The sequence below is a fragment of the Mytilus edulis genome, chromosome 5 (assembly GCF_963676685.1).
Source record: "Mytilus edulis chromosome 5, xbMytEdul2.2, whole genome shotgun sequence".
Lineage (NCBI taxonomy): Eukaryota > Metazoa > Mollusca > Bivalvia > Mytilida > Mytilidae > Mytilus > Mytilus edulis.
The window spans coordinates 64,297,188-64,321,831 of NC_092348.1; the positions used below are offsets into that span (position 1 = coordinate 64,297,188).

The following is a 24,644-nucleotide window of genomic DNA, read 5'->3' on the forward strand; positions in this document are numbered from 1 at the left end:
TAAATGTAATTTTCTACCTCTTGAAAATAACATAATTTTCGTTTTATTCATATTAATTTCAACTTGCATTCTTTATACAATTTTCTGAAAATTCCAGTCATAGTTAAGATTCAAGTATTTTATTATCTCAGCATACAATAACGAGATTCAGTTTATAAAATATTTAAAAAGTTCGTTCTCAATATCTTGTGTGACACACTGAATTGCATCAGTATTAGAATCTTTAAAAAATGTGTGGCAGACTGAATTCCATTAATAAATACAAGGAAAAAAATATGAGAAACCATCCAGTTTTCGTTCTGCCCATCTTCGTTAGCCAAGGGTACGATCCAATAAGAGGAGGTAAGTGGAATGTACCTTTGGCTATCGAAGATGCGCTCTGCCATTTCCTTCACTCTGAGGTAAAATTCTTATATTTTGACGTATCATTTTCTTATGTTCATAAAAACACAAAAACACATTCACCAAGTTTTAGATAGAAACAGTTTTAAAGAAGAAAATTGAAAATAATTAGTTTCATTTATTGGAATTAACCACAGTTTATTGCACATTTAAGATTTGTCTTTATGAAGGAGCTATGAGCTATATCTTTTTTTAGCTCACCTTGGCCAAGTGAGCTTTTCTCTTCACTTGGCGTTCGTCTGTCGTCCGTCGTCATTAACTTTTACAAAAAATTTCCTCTCTGAACCTACTGGGCCTAATTAAACCAAACTTTGCCACAATCATCATTGGGGTATCTAGTTTAAAAAATGTGTCCGGTGACCCGGCCAACCTTCCAAGATGGCCGCCATGGCTTAAAATAGAACGTAGGGGTAAAATGTACATTTTGGCTTATATCTCTGAAACCATGGCATTTAGAGCAAATCTGATAATGGTAAAATTGTTGATCAGGTCAAGATCTATCTGCCCTCAAATTTTCAGATGAATCGGAGAACACGTTATCGGGTTGCTGCCCCTCATAAGGGAGACAACTGAAAAAGGGATCTCTAATTACAGGGTCAGTTACAGGAATTGGCAAATATATTAGCAAAATAATACTTGTCAAAACTAAAGTAAATGCAATTTTCATAATCCAGGTTCAATCAAGCCTTCTTTGCAATCAGTTTTCATTTAAGAACAGATAAACTGCTTGTACCAAGTCAGGAAAGTGATAGTTGTTTTCCATTCATTCCATTGATTGACATAGTATGTTGTTCCATTTTGTAAGCTTTTATGGACTTTTTATACAACTGCAAAAAAAATTTGCATAAATTTGTATATTGGTATCACGTTTTTGACGTCAGCGTCATCTAAAGACACTTAGTTTCCAGACGATAACTTGTGTGAAAGTGTATGGATCTTTCTGAATTGTACCACAAGGTTCCATACCGTAAAAAGAAGGTCATGATTGATTTTGGGGGTTATGGCCTAAATTGTGTAGGAATTAGGGGTCAAAAAAGGGCAAAAAACAATACTTTTCTAATACTTTTATAAATTGCTTATTTCTTGAAAAATTTCAATGGCGTTTTATTCTTGAATTCTTTGGGTTAGCTAATATGCTAAATCTAACTGAATAAAGTTTTGGGAATTTGGGCCCCGTTTTTTTTTAAATTGGTCCAAATGTGGTCCGATGCTGTCCCTAAATTGGTAATTTTAATGAAATTTTACCGTTTTTGTAAAAATATTATGATCTTGAATATTATTATAGTTAGAGATAAACTGTAAACAGCAATAATGTACAGCAAAATAAGAGCTACAAATAAGTCAATATGATCAAAGTGGTCAATTGACCTCTTAAGGAGTAATTGCCCTTTATAGTCATTTTTTTTTTACAATTTTCATAATTTTTTTAATTTTTGTAAATTTTTACAAAATATTTTCCAATGTTACATTCTGGGCCAATTTCATTATGGATAGAGATAATTGTAAGCAGCAAGATTGTTCAGTAAATTAAGATCTACAAACACATCACCAACACCAAAACACAATTTTGTCATCAATCCATCTGTGTCCTTTGTTTAATATGCACATAAACCAAGGTGAGCGACACAGGCTCTTTAGAGCCTCTAGTTTTCCAAAAGAAGACCCATTATTGGCAAAATTAGTACAATGATTAGTTTATTCAACATTTACCATAGAGATAATTAAAAAAATATGTATACAGCTCAAACATAGAATATACAATTTGTTTAAAAGAATTTAACAATATAAACCACAATGTTCAATGTTTTCTTAAAATAGACTGATGATTGTGGCCAAGATTGGGTAAATTTGGCCAAGTAGTTTCAGAGGTAAAGATCTTTGTAAACTGAGTAAACAGACGACAGACTCCAAGTAATGAGAAAAAAAGTTTACTTGATCTCAAGGGCCATGGGACTTAAAAATGTGTATGATGACCCCACCTGCTAACCAAGATGGCTGACATGGCTAACAATAATAAAATGCAAGTTTTGTCTATTATTCTGAAAAATATTACCTATTCTGATATTGGACTTGGACTCCAAACTGTACGAATTGCTGCATTGTTTGTTTATTCTACCGATTGGCTAGAGGTAACGGGGTAGGGATGAGATCTCGCAAAACATGTTTAACCTCGCGTCATTTTTGCGCCTGTCCCAAGTCCAGAGATTCTGGCCTTTGTTAGTCTTTCATGTTTTTAAATTTCAATTCATTTATATGTTTCGAAGATAAGTGTGTCCATTTTCACTGAACTAGTACACCTTTTTATTTTGGGGCCAGCTGAAGCATTCTTCCTGGTGCAGAATTTCTCTCTGTGCTCAAGACCCATTTGGTGGCTTTGGACTTTTTTATGCTCTTTGGTCAGGTTGTTGTCTTTAACACATTCGCCGTTTCCATTTTTAATTTTTAAATCTGACAGGAGTAAAAGCATAAATAAAGTGTTGAGTTCTACGAAATGTTCATATACATCATAACTGTCTTTTAACGTGACAACTTTTTATAGGACTTATACCCAAATTTTTGTTTCTTCATTTTTAGCTCACCTGGCCAAAAGGGCCAAGTGAGCTTTTCCCATCACTTGGCGTCCGTCGTCCGTCGTCGTTAGCTTTTACAAAAATCTTCTCCTCTGAAACTACTGGGCCAAATTAAACCAAACTTGGCCACAATCATCATTGGGGTATCTAGTTTAAAAAATGTGTGGCGTGACCCAGCCAACCAACTAAGATGACCGCCATGGCTAAAAATAGAACATAGGGGTAAAATGCAGTTTTTGGCTTATAACTAAAAAACAAAAGCATTTAGAACAAATCTGACAAGATAAAATTGTTTATCAGGTCAATTTCTTTCTGCCCTCAAATTTGCAGATGAATCCGACAACCCGTTGTTGGGTTGCTGTCCCTGAATTGGTAATTTTAGGGAATTTTTGCTGTTTTTGGTTATTATCTTGAATATTATTATAGATAGAGATAAACTGTAAACAGCAATAATGTTCAGCAAAGTAAGATTTACAAATAAGTCAACACGACCAAAATAGTCAGTTGACCCCTTTAGGAGTTATTGCCCTTTATAGTCAATTTTTAACCATTTTTCGTAAATCTTAGAAATCTTTTACAAAAATCTTCTCCTCTGAAACTACTGGGCCAAATTGATCCAAACTTGGCCACAATCATCTTTGGGGTATCTAGTTTAAAAAATGTGTGGCATGACCCGGCCAACCAACCAAGATGGCCACCATGGCTAAAAATAGAACATAGGGGTAAAATGCAGTTTTGGGCTTATAACTCAAAAACCAAAGCATTTAGAGCAAATCAGACATGGATCAAAAGTGTTTATCAGGTCAAGATCTATCTGTCCTGAAATTTTCAGATGAATGGGAAAACCTGTTGTTGGGTTGCTGCCCCTGAATTGGTATTTTTAAGGAAATTTTGCTGTTTTTTGGTTATTATCTTGAATATTATTATGGATAGAGACAACCGGTAAACTGCAATAATGTTCAGCAAAGTAAGATTTACAAATACGTCAACACGAACGAAATGGTCAGTTGGCCCCTTTAGGAGTTATTGCCCTTTATAGTCAAATTTTAACTATTTTTTCGTAAATCTTAGTAATCTTTTACAAAAATCTTCTCCTCTGAAACTACTTGGCCAAATTAAACCAAACTTGGCCACAATCATCATTGGGGTATCTAGTTTAAAAAATATGTGGCGTGACCCTGCCAACCAACCAAGATGGCCGCCATGGCTAAAAATAGAACATAGGGGTAAAATGCAGTTTTTGGCTTATAACTCAAAAACCAAAGCATTTAGAGCAAATCTGACAGGGTAAAAATGTCTATCAAGTTAAGATCTATCTGCCCTGATATTTTCACATGGATCGGACAATCCGTTGTTAGGTTACTGCCCTGAATTGGTAATTATAAGGAAATTTTGCCGTTTTTAGCTCACCTGGCCCGAAGTAAAGTAAAATCTAAAAACACATCACCATTACCAAAACACAATTTTGTCATGAATCCATCTGTGTCCTTTGTTGACCAAGGTGAGCGACACAGGCTCTTTAGAGTCTCTAGTTTGTTATTATCTTGAATATTATTGTAGTTAGAGATAAACTGTAAACAGCAATAATGTTCAGCAAAACAAGATCTACAAATAAGTTTCATGACCAAAATAGTCAATTGACCCCTTAAGAAGTTATTGCCCTTTATAGTTAATTTTTAGCATTTTTCATAAATTTTTGTAAATTTTTAGAAAATATTTTCCACTGTAATTACTGGGCCAAGTTCATTATAGATAAAGATAATTGTAGCAACAAGAATGTTCAGTAAAGTAAGATCTACAAACACATCACCATCACCAAAACACAATTATGTCATGAATTTATCTTTGTCCATTGTTTAATATGCACATAGACCAAGGTGAGTGACACAGGCTCTTGAGAGCCTCTAGTTTGCCTTTTAGTATTGAATTTTAATACTTGCAGACTTTTAATAATGATACTTTAATTTTCTTCCAGCACTGATTTCTCCACTTATTTCTTATGGAGTTCATGTGTTTCCCGTAAATGTTGTTTTCGGTTTCTTTGATTTGTCATTTCCAGATTTTAACATCTGTAAACTACAGATTAAAGATCATTAAATAGAATTTGGAATTTCTTAAGCACTGAACACAAAATTACAGTGGAACCAATGCTATACAAGGGATTCCATATGATTCTGCAAGATGTATAAATTTCAATTCTTTCTGATTAAATCTTATAATTTGTGTAAGGTGAATGCCACACTATCTGATCATTAAGAACTCTTTGATCATGCTGAAGGTAGAATATTGGAAGGCAACATCCTTCTCGCTTTACAACATTCAATTCAAGAGGCAGTCTTAATTCCCTTTATCTATTGCAGATCTTATCTATTTATTATCAACTTGTTCTCTTTCTGTTCTAAATATGCATGAAATATTTGCCACTGAACACAAACATTGCTTTCTTTCTCTAACAATGTTTTAACGATAATTTTTTTATTTTTCTAGAAAAATTGACATTTTTTTGTAGATTTTCTATTGTTCATTTTTGTGGTTTAGTGTTTCTACCCATCTAAGATAGTTTTCAAAATATAAGTCAAAATCTCGAAAATGAGTATATTGAAATCGTTCATTCAGGGATTCTTAAAAGGAGTCATCTGGTAGTTTTTATAAGTGCCTAAGAGGGGGCCTGCTCCAGTCAGGCCTTAGTGATGACTTGTGTAATCAACCATTTTTTTTCCCACAAAAAAAGAGGAGGCCAAGCCTGCACCCCACCCCCTAAATAAAACTCTGGCAATGATCAGACACAGACAGTAGAAAACATACTTTTTAAATGAATGAAACAATAAAATGTTTATTACTTTTGGGAGTTTACAATATTTTAAGCTAGAGGTTCCTACGGTTGTTGTTGTTTTTTTTTGTTTTGTTTTTTTACCTCAATGGTCTTTTGATCCAGTATAATTTGTTCAAGCATTGATGGTCCAGTCTGTGTTTTAGCAGTCTTTAACATTATGATTGCTACAAAGGTTTTACCTCAACACTGGTCAATTGATGACATTTTACTGGACCAAACCATTTATTACTGGACATTGCCAGATGTCTGACAGACTTTAGTAATGACTATTTAACTTACCTAGACCACTTGTAATGTATCATTAACCTATCAACAGTGAGGCTGTAAGTTCCAAACTTGCATGTGGTAGGTGTGCTCAACTCATATCTTGAGGGGACTCACGGGTCTAAATCATTTTTTTTATTTAATATAGGATTTTGCTATATTTTTCTATAAATGAACTTTCTCTAATACTTAATAGAAAAATGAAATAAGAAAATGGTGTCACCATTCATTTACGCTCACTATCTGCCTTCGAAAGAAGCATACATTTTTGATAATGTCCTTTTTTTCTGTTGAACTAATAGGAGAAATAGACGTAATATCGAACTAAAAAAAGAACTAAATTACAGAAATCGCTTAAATTTTACAATTATTTAGTTTATGTACAGCTGATTCAAAAACAACAATAAACCAGATGCTCTGCAGGGCGCAGCTTTATACGACCGCAGAGGTTGAACCCTGAATGGTTGGGGCAAGTATGGACACAACATTCAAGCTGGATTCAGCTCTAAATTTGGATTGTGATTAAATAGTTGACACAGCATAGGTTTCTGACACAGAATGAATGTGGTCTAATGAACTTAAAATACTTTTTTTTCCTTTGAGCAATTCACTATGCTGTTGAATATTAATCCTCTCAAAAAAATGTTTGAAGAAATTTTATTTTTATTTATGAAATCTGAAATGAGAAAAATTTACCCCCCCCCATTTTTTTTTCACATCGCCCTTTCCCTTTTTCCAAAACTGATCTCAATTCAAATTTCTAATGGAGTTTGCAACAATAACTACTCATTTAAATACATCATAAAATATTAAAATGTAACAAAAGGTGCTTGTTATCACTGAATGGTAAAGATTGTTTTAATTTATCAGTTGGTAGTAAAAGTGAATATACATTGTATATTGTATAAAACAATGATTTAAGTTGATTCAACTACTATTCTGGACAAAGAAAGATAACTCCAATCAATTGAAAATTTCTTGCTATTGCACAATATTGTCCAATTAGATATTTCTTGCTATTGCGCAATACTGTGCAATTGAAAATATTTGCTATTGCACAATACTGTGCAATTGAAAATTTCTTGCTATTGCGCAATACTGTGCAATTGAAAATTTCTTACTATTGCACAATACTTAATATAATAATTTTGGATCCTGATTTGAACCAACTTGAAAACTGGGCCCATAATCAAAAATCTAAGTACATGTTTAGATTCAGCATATCAAAAAAGCTCAAGAATTCAATTTTTGTTAAAATCAAACTTAGTTTAATCTTGGACCCTTTGGACTTTAATCTAGACCAATTTGAAAACGGGACTAAAAATTAAGAATCTACATACACAGTAAGATTTGGCATATCAAAGAACCCAAATTATTCAATTTTTGATGAAATCAAACAAAGTTTAATTTGAACCCGATTTGGACCAACTTGAAAACTGGGCCAATAATAAAAAATCTAAGTACATTTTTAGATTCAGCATATCAAAGAACCCCAAGGATTCAATTTTTGTCAAAATCAAACTAAGTTTAATTTTGGACCCTTTGGACCTTAATGTAGACCAATTTGAAAACGGGACCAAAAATTAAGAATCGACATACACAGTTAGATTCGGCATATCAAAGAACCCCAATTATTCAATTTTTGATGAAATCAAACTAAGTTCAATTTTGGACCCTTTGGGCCCCTTATTCCTAAACTGTTGGGACCAAAACTCCCAAAATCAAACCCAACCTTCCTTTAGTGGTCATAAACCTTGTGTTTAAATTTCATAGATTTCTATTTACTTAAACTAAAGTTATGGTGCGAAAACCAAGAATAATGCTTACTTGGGCCCCTTTTTGGCCCCTTATTCCTAAACTGTTCAGACCTCAACTCCCAAAATCAATACTAACCTTCCTTTTCTGGTCATAAACCTTGTGTTTAAATTTCATTGATTTCTATTTACTTAAACTAAAGTTATTGTGCGAAAACCAAGAATAATGCTTATTCTAAAAGTTTTCGGACGACAACGACGACGCAGCTGACGACGCCAACGTGATAGCAATATACGACAAAAAATTAAAAATTTTGCGCTCGTATAAGAATATAGGTCACTGATGATTAAAAAAAGATTTTTCAATTTTAATGCCAAAAAATGGCATTTTTGCACCAAAGGGAGATAATTTGGAGCTTTTTCAATGCTAACTACATTTTAAAAGTCACCTGGGGCCAACATGCATTGATTTTTTGGAATGATTTTTGTACCATATGATAAAGTAATAACTACTGAAGGTAATAAAAATGTTGGTGAGTGCTCAACCCTCACCTAACAGCAGTGTAATAGCACAATATAACAACAAACAGTATAAACTTCATAAAAAGTCTGATAAAAGCCATAAGTACTCATAACTGTATTGCAACATACATGTAGTGGTTTACAAAAGATAAATCAATGTTATTTTAACAATGAAGACAATAAACAAAGATTTTACAATATTAGATTGGTAACCATTAAAAATAAGTTTATTCAAATATTCAAAGATATTTTCTCAGGACATCTCCTGGTTTTGAAAACTTGACTAGATTTGATCGTATTGCAATGATGTATGCAGGATACTCTCACGATTTGAGTTCGTATTGGCAAGACTGTACATAAGTGGGCTTATCTATTCAGTTTTGTTTTACTCCATCTAAAATTAATTTCTTTTTCACTATTTCACCTCCTTCTGTGGATCATGACATTATTTTTTGTGGGAAAACCAATTTTCGTTGGATACATTCAAACCACAAATTAAAATGTATAACGAATTACATTTTCATACAGGTTTCCACAATACTGGGATCATATATAACCTGTGGGGTCCTGTATTTTATTATTTTTCTCTTTGTTAATTTTTTGCTCTCCTTCCATCATTAATACTTGATTGCTTTTCTATAGAATCAAGAGTAGCAATGTTATTATTAACCAGAGATGCTTGTATTAGTAACATCATCAAGTATGTTCCTATGCATGGTAAATTGAAAATACATTAACCTTAGGGTATGGAGAGCTAAAAGTTGAGCTTAGACATGATGTTTACAGATACATGTTTCCAGTAAACAAATACTAGTAAAATAAAACGAAAAAAAGAATACTTAAATTTGTTAGTTTATTTATTCTGAATTCAATATAAAAATGGTAATAAATTATGTACTATTTACAGTCATAACAATGTTAAATACATGAAACAAATTTAAAAATATAATTGTCATTCTGAGTCATATTTTTCATATACATCAATAAAAATCTTGTAAAAAACATATTCACTCTGACAATACATAGGTATAAGCACTAAATTAATGCACATCCCTTGAGACCTGAATCAACATGGCACATATCTTAGAACTTGCATCAGCAATTTTTTTTTATATAGAGAACAACAAAACCAATCATATGCCCATCTAAGCAGAAAAAAATCAGAAGCCTCTTGCCTGTGTTAATCTAGTACGTTTTAATTGAAGTTCATTTATATGTTTGGAGTTTAGTGTGATGTCCATTTTCACTAAATTTTATTTAGGAGCCAGCTGAAGCTCTCCTCCAGGTGAGGAATTTTCTCGCTTTGTTGAAGACCCATTGATGACCTTGGGTTGTTTTGTGCTTTGTTGAAGACCCATTGATGACCTTGGGCTGTTTTGTGCTTTGTTGAAGACCCATTGATGACCTTGGGCTGTTTTGTGCTTTGTTGAAGACCCATTGATGACCTTGGGCTGTTTTGTGCTTCGTTTTGGTTGTTATCACTATGACACATTCACCACTATCTCAATATTATTTCTTTGAAATGATGATAATTTCTTATGCAATTTTTCCAATACTCAGGGTAAAATTTTGATCCATACAAATGACAAGTTTATTCTTTCCAAAAAACACAACAAAAAAACCTGTGAAAGCTTTTAAGGCGGTACCAAACATTTGACTAAAGTTAATTTAGCTTCTTTAATTTTCATAAAAATTTGACAAATTATTAACTGTGACAAAAAATATTAAAATTATAATAAAAAAAAACACATACTTTATCGGAAAAATTGCATTGGATGTATAGAAGTTTAACATTAAAAATTTGATAACTGAGAAGCTTAATAATACCTTCAAGATATAATGTGATTAAAAAATTTAACTACTTTTTACAGAGTTATCTCCCTGTAGTGTTATGTACCACCTTAATCATAACAAGGTTAAATTGTTAGTTTTGTATCATTTGTTTTCTTTATACAGTAACATATCATGCAGGTTATTACACAGCATTATCATACATAAATTTAAAACTGAAAATACTAGATATGATTCAAGTTCCAGTCATGTTTGATTTCACTAGTCTTGGTTGAGGGTCGTAATGGGGATACCTTCATGACGAATAACGGTAAAATTTCTTGCCAAATGATGCTAACGGTAATTTTTAGAGTGTGACGATAAAATGACCACATTCTTTTAGATGATAAAAACATCAACTAGTTTTAAGGAATCATGTTAATTTTTTTCCAAAAATGACGGTAACATTAATTATTTGAGACCTCTGACTAATCACGGTAAAATTTTAACCAATTTGACGCTAATGGTAGCCGAAAATGACTGTTTGATGCCTGACATTAAAGGGCTTTACTACCCTCTTGGTTTGTATGATGTATCACAAGAAAACAAAAAAGAATAAATTGCATGGTTAGAAACTGTTTTTAATCTTGTACAAATGAAATTGAGAATGGAAATGGGGAATGAAACTGAAAACTTTTTGACACAACATTATTCATGACAAAAAAAAAATGTTTTGCTTCAAATGGAATATAAAGGTACAATTATATTTTGGGAAAAATGTTCTTACTTCATATAGGATTCTTTTTAACTATAATTTTTTGGAATGAACACTTTAATTTAGATAAAGTTTGGATGTACAATAAAATTTAAAATACCCATTTATAATTATTTAATAACAAGAAAACAAAACATCTACAGCAAAAAAAAAACCCACTGGGATTGAATAACTGCTCGAAGATAAATAAAGGTAGATTAATGTTTTAATAATTGTTTTTAAAATCGTAGTCTTAAACTACAATTCCTATAAATTAATATATATTGAAGTTTTTCATGTAATCACTATCTTATTACGCATAACTTGTCACTTTTTTCCTGAGTATCACTAAATCCATTTTTCCTTGGAATTTATTTTGGTTTTTGATAATCTCAATATAAAATGATGCAAACAGTGAAATGCTTAATTCAGCAGACTTTAATCATTACTAAATCCATTAAGCCTATGTCAACATTTCTTCATGGCAAAGGCAGCAAGTCCTTCATCCAAAACAGATTGTGATACTCCATTATCGGCATGGATACAGGTAACACCTAGAAACACAACAATTCTGAAATCAAATGCGACTTAAAATAACCCTTTTTTTTTTTTAAATCTTAAATATATTTACTATGGCGTACATTGATCCATGGTCTAAATAATGTTTTTTTTTCACAGAAAATTACATTTCTGCAAATTTGTTTGTCAGTTTCAGTAAAAATGACACCATTAGAGCTTTTGTGTAGGTCTATTTACAGGTTTAATGTGGGTTTTCTCTAAAAAAAAAAAAAAAAAAAATTAAATTAACTGAGTACTACTTAGTGATGTAAATATTAAATTTTAAAAGAATTTTCTTTCTGAAATATTTCTCCCATGAAAGTATTCCATTCAGCTCTAATTTGGACAAAAGATCCACAAAACCCACTCAACAATCACTAGCCTGTCATCACCGAGGTTGTGAGTTAGAACATCTGCTCGTTGCAGGTGCCATCATATCTTATTATCTTAATTGACCAGGATTGTTAGTTTTCCTGCCAAAGGTGAGTTGTTCTTTCTAGGTACTTTATTAAAATTGACTTCCATGATATCGCCAATAGTGCTTACAGTGGCATTAAATTGACTTCCATGATATCGCCAATAGTACTTACAGTGGCATTAAACACCAACAAATAATTAAATCTTTCAAACAATTTAACGGGACCATTTGCATTTTTTATGAGCACTCACTTTCAAGTCCTTATTTTAAACATATGTATTTACAGTGGATTGGGAAACAAGTTTTGCAACTTATATTAATCCCTTTCCACTTTGCGGGTGCAAGTGCTGCCTTGTAGCGGCATTGGCCTACTCTTTTTCGAAATCTACAAGGGTGTCTTTAACGTGCAAGAGATATGGCTCTCTCTTAACACGGGTCAGACATTTATCGTCCCCTTCCGACGGACTATCATCGTTTCCTCAAGACCATACATGCAGATGGTGTCAAGGGAGAGCCGAAAATTGAGTTCCTGAAATTTTCATCCCAAACGGGAATCGAACCAGGAACCTTTGTGTTAGTAGTCCGATGCACCAACCACTACACCACGGTTCAAGTCCTTTTGACTAGGACACAAAAATGTTTCAAAACCCTATGAAACAAATAATATATATTTGAATTGGTATTTACCTAGTGATCCAACATCTTTTATGTTTCTGTATTCATCATCAAAAAATAACATTTCAGTATATGGTAAACCACTCTGTTCATGAAATCTGGAAAAAAAACACCCACAATATAATAAAACTGTGACCATCTTTAATACTTTTTCACCCTTCCAAAATTAAGTATAATGAGTTTTTTTCCAAAACCTATTCAGTGACTAAAACCTTCAAGTTTCACTCTATATATTATCTGTTTTCAAATAAATAAAGAACTAAGCTTTTTAGGCTAAAATAGAAATATGCAATCTTGCATATACGATCAGAGTTAATGGTAGTTTCCATTTCACATTATTGTGTAGGGACCAGCTAAATAGATATAATAAAATGTGGTATGAGTACCAATGAGACAACTCTTCATCCAAGTCATAATTTATAAAAGTAAACCATTATAGATCATAGTACGGCCTTCGAAAATATAGATACAACAAGAATGTGTCCCCAGTACACGGATGCCCCATCCCCATTATCATTTTCTATGTTCAATGGACTGTGAATATGGGGGAAAATCTCTAATTTGGCATTAAAATTAGAAAGACCATATCATAAGGAACATGCATACTTAGTTTCAAGTTGATTGGACTTCAACTTCATCAAAACTACCTTGACCAAAAACGTCAACTTGAAGTGGGACAGATGATCAGACGAACAAACCAGAAAACATAATGCCCATAATGGGGAATAAAAACTTACTTCTTAAAATGATTGAGTTTACATCCTGGGTATATTTCACTAAATGAGAAATATTTTTCCCATTTAAATAACTTGACTAATTCTTTTGCTTCTTCAATGGAAGATGTCCTGCAAGTAAAACAAGATGTACCTACATTATTTATTAAAACAACTATCTTACTTTTTAGATGTCTAAAAATTCTAACTTAATTTCATTCGCCTGTAAAAAATTGTGCATTTTTCTTAATCATGTACAATACATGTACTCACACTTGTTTTCGACACAGAGAAATTTGTGAATTATTTGTTTTGCCACTGGTGAAAATCTGTTTCAAGCCATGTAGAAACTATTCAGAAAGAACATACACCAAAAAAGTGTTCACCTAAATGTTTCATTTAAGTGCCAGTCTGCCTAAGAATCAGGCAGTGGTGAAAACATGACCAAAAAACCCCACTCAATTTGACATTGATTTTAGTTCATAATATGTAGTTATGCACAAAAATGACATTCATTTCTGTTTTCTGCTCTGGTAATAGAAGATACAATTTGGTTGAAATGCACTAGAAATTAACGAATAAGGGGAGATAATTCATTGTAATTTGCTATCATTCTAACCAATTTTCTAACCAAGTTATTTGATATTACCAGACACACACAAACGAAAGACTAATACTTTTTAACTCAGGATGATGGTTAGTATTAAATAGCATGATTAGCTCGGTGGGTTTTTTCTTATCATGTTTTAATTTTTACCTAAATTGCCTGATTCTTACAAAGACTGGCACTTAAATATCTTTACCTAGTAATCATAATGTCTACTTGAAACAAGAGCTACAAAGGCACAAAGGAAGCATTATTGTGGTATTTTTTTGACATAGTTAAAAGGGAATGATTTTATATGCTTTATATCACACTGGGTATCCTGATCTGAAACCATGGAGAAATCATAATTCAGAGTTTGTGACAGTCACTCAGGTAAGTAAAATCTGGATCTGATAAAGATTTAAATACCCATCATTCCAACCTTTTCATGAAATGCTGATCTCATAATTTTGTTCCCTCCCCAGATTGTGTACATCAGGATTCTGGATTATCTTAAACAATTAACAGATCTGCCTAGCAGCCAAACACAAGACTAAACACAAAAACTTCACATTGAGCAATGAAACAACATAATGAATTCAAAGTCAGATGAAACCTGTGCTTACAGTATCTGAGATAGGAACTTGACCCAAAAACTTAAACCTTGATTAATGTTCCATTTCTAAAATGAGGTCCACATCACTTTTGTTGCAGCATTTGCAACAATTAGAGGAATTTTCATTATCATTACTAATTGAGAGTTATATCAAAAGGCAGTCTTATTGAATGAAAGTCCCCCATATTATTTGAGATTAAAATACCTTGATGCAATACCAAGCTGAAATCCCTGTTGATGCAAGTCCTGAAGAATTTTTGGTACATCTTCAAAATATTTTACATGTGTTCCAGATCTGTCGTACACTTTTCCATCACTAAAAAAAAATGAATAAATAAAATAAAAATATTAACCAAAAAAAACCATTAACCTGTTTTCTGCACTGGAAGCTTGCCTCATCAATGCATAAACATATATTGTCTGCAACAATATTGTTCAATTTCATGTGCCATTTAGAAGGTAGTTATTTCAAAATCAATAGAAGATTTTTTCAGTGTTCTACCATATAAGGTTGTGCCTAAAAATCATCGGAACTTCAAGGAAAATAATTACAAATGGGGATACAAACAATGATGGGGAGTAAATTAATTATATTCCTCAGAAATAACCAGTATTTATCCCCATGTCTACATGCATATGTAGCTCACAACCTCAGTGTTGAAAGGCTAGTGATTCAGTAGTTTGAAAACTCAGACCACTTGGCCACCAATGCCTGTGTTTATAGTGGGCGTGGCCTATTGTAAAACTGTCATTCCTGTTATCTACAAATTATTTTTCAATAATTACATTAAATTTTCACATATATTTAAATTTTGAATTGGTTGGTTGATTGGTGTTTAAAGCCACTTTTGCCACTTTAGTGTGCTATTTCTTTGCAGTCAGTTTTTATTAGTGGAGTGCGGAATTTACAACCTTAGTGTTGAAACAGACAGACTAGTGATACAGTAGCTAGACTACTTAGACCACAGAGCCACTGAGGCCCCTAGTTTTAAAAAGAAGACTATACACATGTTATCAGTTTCTTTTTTTTCATCATTTGTTTCCACTCATTACGCACACACTAAATTTAGTGGAAAACAAATAATGAAAAGCGAAAACTGATACTTTGAATCATTTTCTTTTATAATCTTATACAAATGAGATGTTTGTAAAAATCAAAATAATCTTATTTCTCAAGGTGGTTCCAATTACCGTGACAAAAATTAATTTAGATCATTTAATTTTCATAAAATTTTGACAAAATATTCACTTTGGCAAAAATATATAATTTTCAAAAAAAAAAAATAGATCCACACACTTTACTGGTAAAATTTCATTGGATAAATAGCAGTTTGACATATTTCATTGAGAAGCTTAACCCGAATAATCCAGTCGTTATATTACGATCACTTCGATCACTCCATTAACGCCTGAATGCATCCACGATAAAAATGCGTCAACCGGAAATTTAAAAAACGAACTTGAGAAAAGTAGTGGATAGAGGGCACTGAACTATTCGAGTTATGAGAAGCTTAATATAACCTAACATGATCAAAAAGTTCTGCTGATTTTTACAGAGTTATCCCCCTGTAGTTTACATGTACATGTACCACCTTAAAAGTTTTAATTACAATACATACAATGATAAAAAAAAATATCTGCATTTGCCATATAATCAACATATCAAAGAAGCAATATATAATCTCAATTTATTATTCCAATGGAAAAGTGTGTATAAATAATTACCTGTTCATTTTAAAGGGAGGATCTACATGTGTATCAACCCAAAAAGGCCATAGTGTATAATCTGAAAAACAAAAGCCAAATAATATGACATTTAAAGAGAAAAGTGTTTTTTCTCTGTTTCTTAATTCATGAAGGATAAAACAAGAGGCTCTCAAGAGCCTGAATCACTCATCTGTTATTTTTTTGCTTAAATCTTTCATCAATCTTGGCAGCCATGTTTGTTGATTGATAAAAAATTCTGGTACAATTTATAAACTAGATTCCTAAAGGAACGGATTTATTAGGCACAATAGTTTCAGAGGAGAAGATTTTTAAATGTTAGCAAAATTTGATGAACAAATTGTGTAAAATTGTCTTTAAAGGGCAATAACTCCTTAAGGTGGTACCTACTACTACAGGGAGATAACTCTGTAAAATCAGCTAAACATTTTAATTACGTTGTGTTGTTTAGGGAATATTAAGCTTCTCGATGATCAAAATAAGTGTTTGTCAAACTTCTATATAACCAGTGTAATTTTTCTGATAAAACAGTTGGTTAAAATTTTTTGAAATTTTTATATTTTTGTCAAAGGGTCAAAGTAAATACTTTGTCAAAATTTTATGAAAATTAAACGAGCCAAATTAATTTTAGTTAAGGTGTTGGGTATCACCTTAAGGGGTCAATTGACAATTTTGGTCATATTAACTTTTTTGAAGATCTTACTTTGCTAAAAATTATTGCTCTTTACAGTTTATATCCATCTATAATATTATTCAAGATATTAACAAAAACTGCCAAATTTCCTTAAAACTACCAATTTAGTGGCAGCAACCAAACAATTATAGGTTGTTCAATTCATTTGAAAATTTCAGGGCTGATAGATCTTAACCAATTGAACCATTTAAATTTTACCCCATGTCAGATTTGCTCTAAAAGCTTTAGTTTTTGAAATGTAAACCAAAAACTGCATTTGACCCCTATGTTCTATTTTTAGCCATGGCAGCCATGTTTTTTGATGGATCAAAACCTCGGATACAATTTATAAACTAGAGACCCTTAGGAAGATTTAGTTAAGGTTTGAAGGTATTTGTCCCTGTAGTTTCAGAGAAGATTTTTGAAATAGTTTAAGACGACAGATGATGACGTCAAGTGATGGCATAAGCTCACATGGGGCCTAAATAAAACAGCCAAGTAATCACATATAGAACAATTAGGGTTAGTGGTCATGTAAATATTTTAACCACAGTGTACATTCATGTTTGTCTTTATTTTTGGCACTATTCCTTTTTATTAATATTTATCCTTCTCATACATAGCAAGTTGTCATTAAAAAATGAAAGATATTTGAAGTAAATAAGAAAAATAATTTTACTACATTAAATTTTACAAGTGAGGCCCCTCATGGGGGGGGTCCTAGTAATCACATAATCACCATTTTTTTGCCAATATAATCACATAATCATTAAATATTTGCTTATCTTTAGTAATCAAATAATCATAAACTAAAAATACAGTCCTAGGTAATCAAATAATCATGAAATATTTGGCTTAATAATCAAATAATCATTAAAAAAACGGCCAAGTAATCACATAATCAAAAACCCCATGAGGGCCCTCACAAGTGAAATCAAAATTCAAAAAAACAAATATATGAGCAAAATCTATGTCAAATATTGTAAACTGACATATTTCAAAAATATAATTCTTCGTGTAAAAATAAATCAAACTGTCGACGCCTCTTTTACAAAAAGAAAAACAAATGAAAAAAAAGATCCAAAAAATATATATTTGGTGTCGTTTTGACCAGGTGTCGAATTGACCCTAATTTAGCTTGTAACCTTTTTTAAATGTTCCTTTTCACTTATTTTCTCTACAAATCTCTGGGAAAGGTATCCCACAAATATTAGTGTTGTTGTTTTATCGTAGATGACTAATAAGAATTCATCAAACAAATTAACTCTATTACCTAAATCAAAAACTACCAACTTCGGCGAATGTCCCATTTTTTGGCCTTTCGGGCAATAAATTATTTTTGAGTTATCGCCCTTGTACAATTAGTATTTCCGATTAACAAGTGCGCGCTTAGCAACCAATCGTATTGCAGTATTTTCTAGCACACGAAGCATGCAAGTAAAATGAATACTACACACCTACAGTGAATTATCATTTAAATTGTGGTGTTTGTCACACTTTGGAATGGATACATTACTTTCAATTAACGGTAAGGAGAAACAGAGTGTGAATTCATGTAAATAAACTGCAAACAAATAAGATTGTTAGAAATAATCAAAACAAGGATACGAACTCAAGATGCATCTGTGTGTTGGGACATTGTCATTGCACCAAGCATCTTCTATAAACAAATTTTCTTTAACTCTCTTCTTTAAGAACCCTAGTGAAGCACAAAGAGAACGTTTTTCAGCCTTGTCACAATAAAAATATTAACAATAGTGGATATCTTCCAATTTAATTCAATGTCCAGTGGCAAATATTTCATGCATATTCAGGAAAAGAACAAATTTAGGATTTTCACAATAGATAGGTTCTGAAAGGAAGAATGGGAAATATGGAAAGGACAGACATTTGCCTTGTAACAGGTCAAGATCCTATTATAGAGTTTAAGCAAGGTTCATTGCAATAGGATGGATTGTTCTATATAATAAGGATGTTCTTATCCCGGGCATAAAAACAATGCCGTATTTGGCAAAACCTTTTTAACTTTTGATCTTCAGTGCTGTACAACTTTGTACCTTTTCACTTTCGATCTTTTATATCTGGGCGTTATGTATTCGGGCTTAGTTTTCTATAATTAGTTAATACTTCAGTTTCTTTATGTATATCTCTTTCATATTCATTTGATAAAATTTACTGTTTGCAATAGCATGAATTGTTCTATATAATAAGAATGTTCTTATCCCGGGCATAAAAACAATGCCGTATTTGGCGAAACCTTTTCAATTTTTTATCTCCAGTGCTGTACAACTTTGTACTTTTTTCACTTTCGATCTTTTATATCTGGGCGTCACTTGTAAGTCCTGTGTGGACAAGGCACGTTTTTGGCGTATTGAATTTTAAACCTGATGCTTTTTGTTATCTATTAATCATGTTTTTCTTTGTCTAATATGTTTTCCTATTTATTTGTATTGTAGTCCTGTAATTTTATGTTGTCATTTCAATGTTACATGTATATTTAACTTTGCCATTAAAGTGCGAGGTTTGGCATGCCACAAAACCAGGTTCAACCCACCACTTTTATTCCCCTTTAAAAGTGTCCTGTACCAAGTCAGGAAGATGGCCATTGTTATATTATTGTTCGTTTCTGTGTGTGTTGCATTTTAACGTTGAGTCGTTTGTGTTTTCTCTTATTTTTGAGATATTGAGATCAGACGTGGCACGGTACTTGTCTATCCCAAATTCATGTATTTGATTTTATTGTTATATTTGTTATTCTCGTGGTGTTTTGTCTGATGCTTGGTCCGTTTCTGTGTGTGTTACGTTTCGGTGTTATGTCGTTGTTCTCCTCTTATATTTGATGCGTTTCCCTCGGTTTTAGTTTGTTGCCCCGATTTTGTTTTTTGTCCCTGGATTTATGAGTTTTGAACAGCGGTATACTACTGGTGCCTTTATTCATTACAAGTTAGGTTCTGCAAGGAAGAATGGGAAATATGGAAAGGACAGACATTTGCCTTGTAACAGGTCAAGATCCTATCATAGAGTTTAAGCAAGGTTCATTAACTTGTAATAAGCCCTGCACTTACCCTGTGCAACAGATTTAATGTCCACATTTCAACTAGCAACCTATTTTAACCTCTGGCTCAACCAAATAGAAGGCTTACCTTAGCGAGGGTTTCACTGCCAGACATGAGAAGTTTAGGGTCTAGGGGTGAACCTTTTAAATGTTACATTTTGTAAGTTTGCTAAACGTTCTTTGAATTAAATGGAATTATACTACTTCAGTAATTGTCATTGACAATATAAAAAATATTAAATATTGCTCATTAATTACTATCTCACCTATTTTTTATATACTCCATGAGACATAATTTTGTGTTGATTATTTATTTTGGTAATGGTCAGTTACTGTAAATTCAGAAATTATTGCGATTTTGTCATTGCGATTAAAAACCCTGTCACATTTTCGCAATAACAAAAACATCTCAATAATTTCTAACATTACAGTAATTCCGCACAAAATTGGAAAATTCAAGTTTGATAAATAACAAATTTACATTCATGACATTCAGTTCTGATTAAGTCTTATTTTAAATCTGAAGCTCAAAGTTGACTGAAACGAGAAATTATTGAAACAATTCATAGATACATTTGCTGAACTTGGTCCTGCATGTACTTTGCATACATTTATTATGAATCTATATCATATTATCTACAAATTATTGTTCATTCAGTGATTGTTGATCATAAGCTAATTAACTTTAAAGTGCGTTACTGATGTTTTACTGGAATTGACATTGATAAACAATCAACATAGACTGTGAGCATGCAGAGCACATGAACATAAGTGAATGAATAGAGCTGTGATATTTTTATGCCCCATTTATGGGCATTATGTTTTCTGGTCTGTGTGTTCGTTCGTCCATCTGTCTGTCCCGCTTCAGGTTAAAGTTTTTGGTCAAGGTAGTTTTTGATTGTTGATCATAAGCTACAATGTAATTAACTTTAAAGTGTGTTTCTGAAGTTTTACTGGAATTGACATTGATAAACAATCAACATAGACTGTGAGCATGCAGAGCACATGAAAATAAGTGAATGAATAGAGCTGTGATATTTTTATGCCCCATTTATGGGCATTATGTTTTCTGGTCTGTGTGTTCGTTCGTCCATCTGTCTGTCCCGCTTCAGGTTAAAGTTTTTGGTCAAGGTAGTTTTTGATGAAGTTGAAGTTCAATCAACTTAAAACTTAGTACACATGTTCCCTATGATATGATCTTTTTAATTTTAATGTTAAATTAGAGTTTTCAACCCATTTTAACGGTCTACTGAACATAGAAAATGATAGTGAGGATGGGGCATCCGTGTACTATGGACACATTCTTGTTTTTGTCGAGCCTTCGACTTTAGTTTAGTCGAAAAAGCGAGACTAAGCGATCCTACATTCCGTCGGCGGCGGCGGCGTCCACAAATATTCACTCTGTGGTTAAAGTTTTTGAAATTTTAATAACTTTCTTAAACTATACTGAATTTCTACCAAACTTGGACAGAAGCTTGTTTATGATCATAAGATAGTATCCAGAAGTAAATTTTGTAAAAAAAAAATTCACTTTTTCCGTATTTTACTTATAAATGGACTTAGTTTTTCTTCCAGTTAACATTACACAGTCTGCAGTTAAAGTTTATAAAACATTTATTAGATTCATAAACTATCCTGGATTTTTTACCAAACTTGGAAGCTTCTTTCAATCAAAAGACAGTATCGAGAGGGAAATTTTTATTGATGTTTTTCCTCATTTTTGTTGAGTCTGCGATTAACAGCAAAAGTAGGCGAGACACTGGGTTCCGTGGAACCCTTACGAATTTTTTTATACTTTCCATGTGTTAATTTAATTAAACTTTCCCATAACAATTAAATGATTTGGTGTTTTTCATTTATGTTTAACTTACAGAATGGATGATTGCTATTTTCTTTTCAGTGCACATTAAAGTTTGTTTACATTCTTTCATCACAGTTTCACACGCTATGTCATCACAGTTTCACACGCTATGTCATCACAGTTTCACACGCTATGTGATGGCATAAGTTCTAACAAGATGTCTCGTAGTTAAGGTCACTGCGTACTGGAAAATACGAGGGAATTAGTGTATGGGAAGACAATTATTCAATAGCAGGACATTAATGAAGATTTTGATATGAATATAAAGGATTTTCTTTTACAAGAAAGTTCACGTACATTCATTGTACATTTGTTTTATAGTAAAACTTAGCCATTTAAGTAATTAAACATATCAACTCTTAAGTCTTTTTTTTAAATTAAAATTCATATGACTTTACATATGTTGTACATGTACATTTTTTACCTTTATACTATACCGAAACCAAAGGGAAAAGAAAATGGCCTTTCGATTTAATTTGGGAGTTTGTTGTATTTATTTTAAACCCATGTGATATATTTTAATTCAGAAAAAAAACCAAGCTCACAAGCTTTTCTTCATGCATTAATTTAAAAGATATATGAAAAATTATCAATAATTAATAAGGTCTTTGGAACGAACACATATGTGAACTCATGGATTTGTCTACCATTGCATGTATGTATTACTTTAAAGAACAAAGGACATTTCGAGTATAATTCTTTTGAATTTCAAAGATTATATCACACAGGGTTTAAAATCAATTTTAAAACTGTATGGTATTTAAAAAGCAGCTGATTATTGTTCTAATGAATATGTACATGTTCAGAATTATACTTATTTAAAGCTTTGTTTAAATTTCTTCTTAAATAATATGTATATATCCCTTTGAAAGATTTATAACAAGGTGAATTGAAGATATGTAAAGTCTTTTGTCAAATATGATTTAATAAAGGTCCAAATTGTTCATCATTATTGTGGAATTAAGAAGAAGAAAAAAGTAAGGATTTTAAAATGTTCACTCGAGTTTAAGGTAAACATTATGAGAATATTATTTTAAAAGGTCCATGGTTAATGTTTTGACAAAACCCATTAATAGTATATTCAAGAGATGTCTAATTTCAAACATGGTGGAAACCATGCATTAATATATTATATTCACATACATGTACATCCAGTCCCATTCTCAGTAAGGTCAATTTGTTCCACCATTGTTCCATAATATTACATCCTATCTAAATTAAAGAAGCTCTGAATTGTATTCAGCCAAACTTTTTTAATACATGTATAACTTGACATCTACTATGTAGTCATTGTGCATGTACATGCAATACTCTGTTATTTGTAAAAAAAAATTCTCTTTGATAAAATACAAGGTTGGGGAAGGATGATTAACAGTGGCTTAATAATTCAGACGTCTAATAAATTATAGCATAAATTCCTCCAAAAAAAATTCTGAACACAGTGCTTGTAACAAAATTAATTTGCCTTTTATTTACATGTAGCTGATTATGATTCTATTATAAATATTATGGCTTTGAACTCTTGAATAAGAAACCGTATTATGTTCAAAATGTTTTCAAATTGTCTGGCCACTTTGTTCCATTTACTGATCATGACATATCAATGAAACAGAGAATCTGTAATTTTGCAAGGGGAGATAATTTTTGGATAAATATGGTTCATCCAGGATGAAAGAAATAAATTTGATTTGATAAAATTTGATATTATTGCAAATCACCCAAAATTACCTTATTTTGTGGAAATAGTTATACATGTAATATTCTTTAAATGAATTTTGTTTTTGCCAGTTAACAATGATTCCCCTCAAGACCCCTGCATAAAATATTTCCATTTTGAACCCGAAATTCCTGGAATAATTAAAATATGACAACATGTTTTATCAATAATTTGATTTATATTTTAACTTCTATTGTGAAGGGACTTATAGCCATTTACTACCAACTCTTATATTTTATTGAGTTGACATCTGTATACATGGTTGTATCTGTAATAAAATATCAGAATCTATTACTTTGATTGAGAATATTAAAAATTCTTTTAAAAAAATTGTTGCCCTGTTTTCTGCTCTTAGATCAAGTTGTTGTCTCTTTGACACATTCCCCGTTTCCATTCTTAATTTTGTTAGCTTTGACCTTTTTCTTGTTTTATTTTACACTGATTGGAAAAGATCAATAAATAAATCAAATTTAAGGTACTTGAAATTTTAAGTCATATTTCAAACAGTTAATTCTCATTCTGTAAAAAAAAGTACATGTCTCAAATTAATAATTATTTATATGACAGATTTAAATATTGAATTCAACTAAATTTTATTTAAATTGTAAACATTAAGACTGGTCAAAATGAAATTCAATAAGTTTAAATGTATTCCACCATATGGCAATTTTTTAAAAGTTGTATGTATTATAATTGAAGAAAGTCAATCATATTAGATTAGTTTTAGCCACAATGTAGATTACACCAAAGTTAAATTCCCTTAAGCTTATCATTGAATGAAAAAAAAATAAGGATGTTTTGTATTAAAATTAAATTTTCTATAGCCATCACAGAGGCAGATTTAGAGGGTTTTTCAGGCCCCCCTTTTTCTGGGAAAAATTTGGTTGATTATAAAGGGAATCTCTGAAGCATGACTGGAGCGGGCCCCTCTTCGCCAGTCAGTAGGCCCCATATATGAAAATTTCTGGATCCGCCACTGCATCAGAGTGAGATATTCTCCAATGCTTATATTTATGAATTTATAGATATATAGATATAGGAAGATGTGGTATGAGTGCCAATGAGACAACTCTCCATCCAATCCAAATAACAATTTATAAAAGTAAACCATTATTGGTCAAGGTACTGCCTTCAACACAAGAAAGAGCCTTGGTTCACACCGAACAGCAAGCTAATAC

At 31.8% G+C, this 24,644-nt stretch overlaps 2 protein-coding genes across 3 annotated transcripts in view; one reads left to right on the top strand and one right to left on the bottom strand.

Annotated features, from left to right (window-relative positions):
* Positions 1–9,187: 9,187 nt before the first annotated feature.
* LOC139524208 (magnesium-dependent phosphatase 1-like) lies at positions 9,188–18,180 on the bottom strand. Its single transcript, XM_071318864.1, has 7 exons — positions 18,107–18,180; positions 16,161–16,221; positions 14,641–14,751; positions 13,258–13,365; positions 12,533–12,618; positions 9,791–11,423; positions 9,188–9,670 (listed from the first exon to the last, which is right to left on the bottom strand). Exons 1-6 carry the CDS (start codon positions 18,141–18,143, stop codon positions 11,338–11,340), a joined length of 489 nt encoding a protein of 162 aa, XP_071174965.1. The 5' UTR covers positions 18,144–18,180; the 3' UTR covers positions 9,188–9,670; positions 9,791–11,337.
* A 36-nt stretch (positions 18,181–18,216) lies between these two features.
* LOC139524207 (ankyrin and armadillo repeat-containing protein-like) overlaps positions 18,217–24,644 on the top strand; it is a 42,748-nt gene continuing 36,320 nt past the window's right edge. For both annotated transcript variants that reach the window (XR_011664752.1, XM_071318863.1), the window contains exon 1: positions 18,217–18,361. The gene's annotated coding sequence lies outside the window, so the exon portion shown is untranslated. The remainder of the gene's footprint in view (positions 18,362–24,644) is intronic.

Coding starts and splice junctions, on each gene's coding strand:
- LOC139524208 (XM_071318864.1), bottom strand. CDS start 18,143: ATGGGACATTCGCCGAAGTTGGTAGTTTTTGATTTAG. Junction 16,222..18,106: donor GTTGGTAGTTTTTGATTTAG/GTAATAGAGTTA, acceptor TTTGTTTTTCAG/ATTATACACTATGGCCTTTT. Junction 11,424..12,532: donor AAAAGATGTTGGATCACTAG/GTAAATACCAAT, acceptor TTGTGTTTCTAG/GTGTTACCTGTATCCATGCC.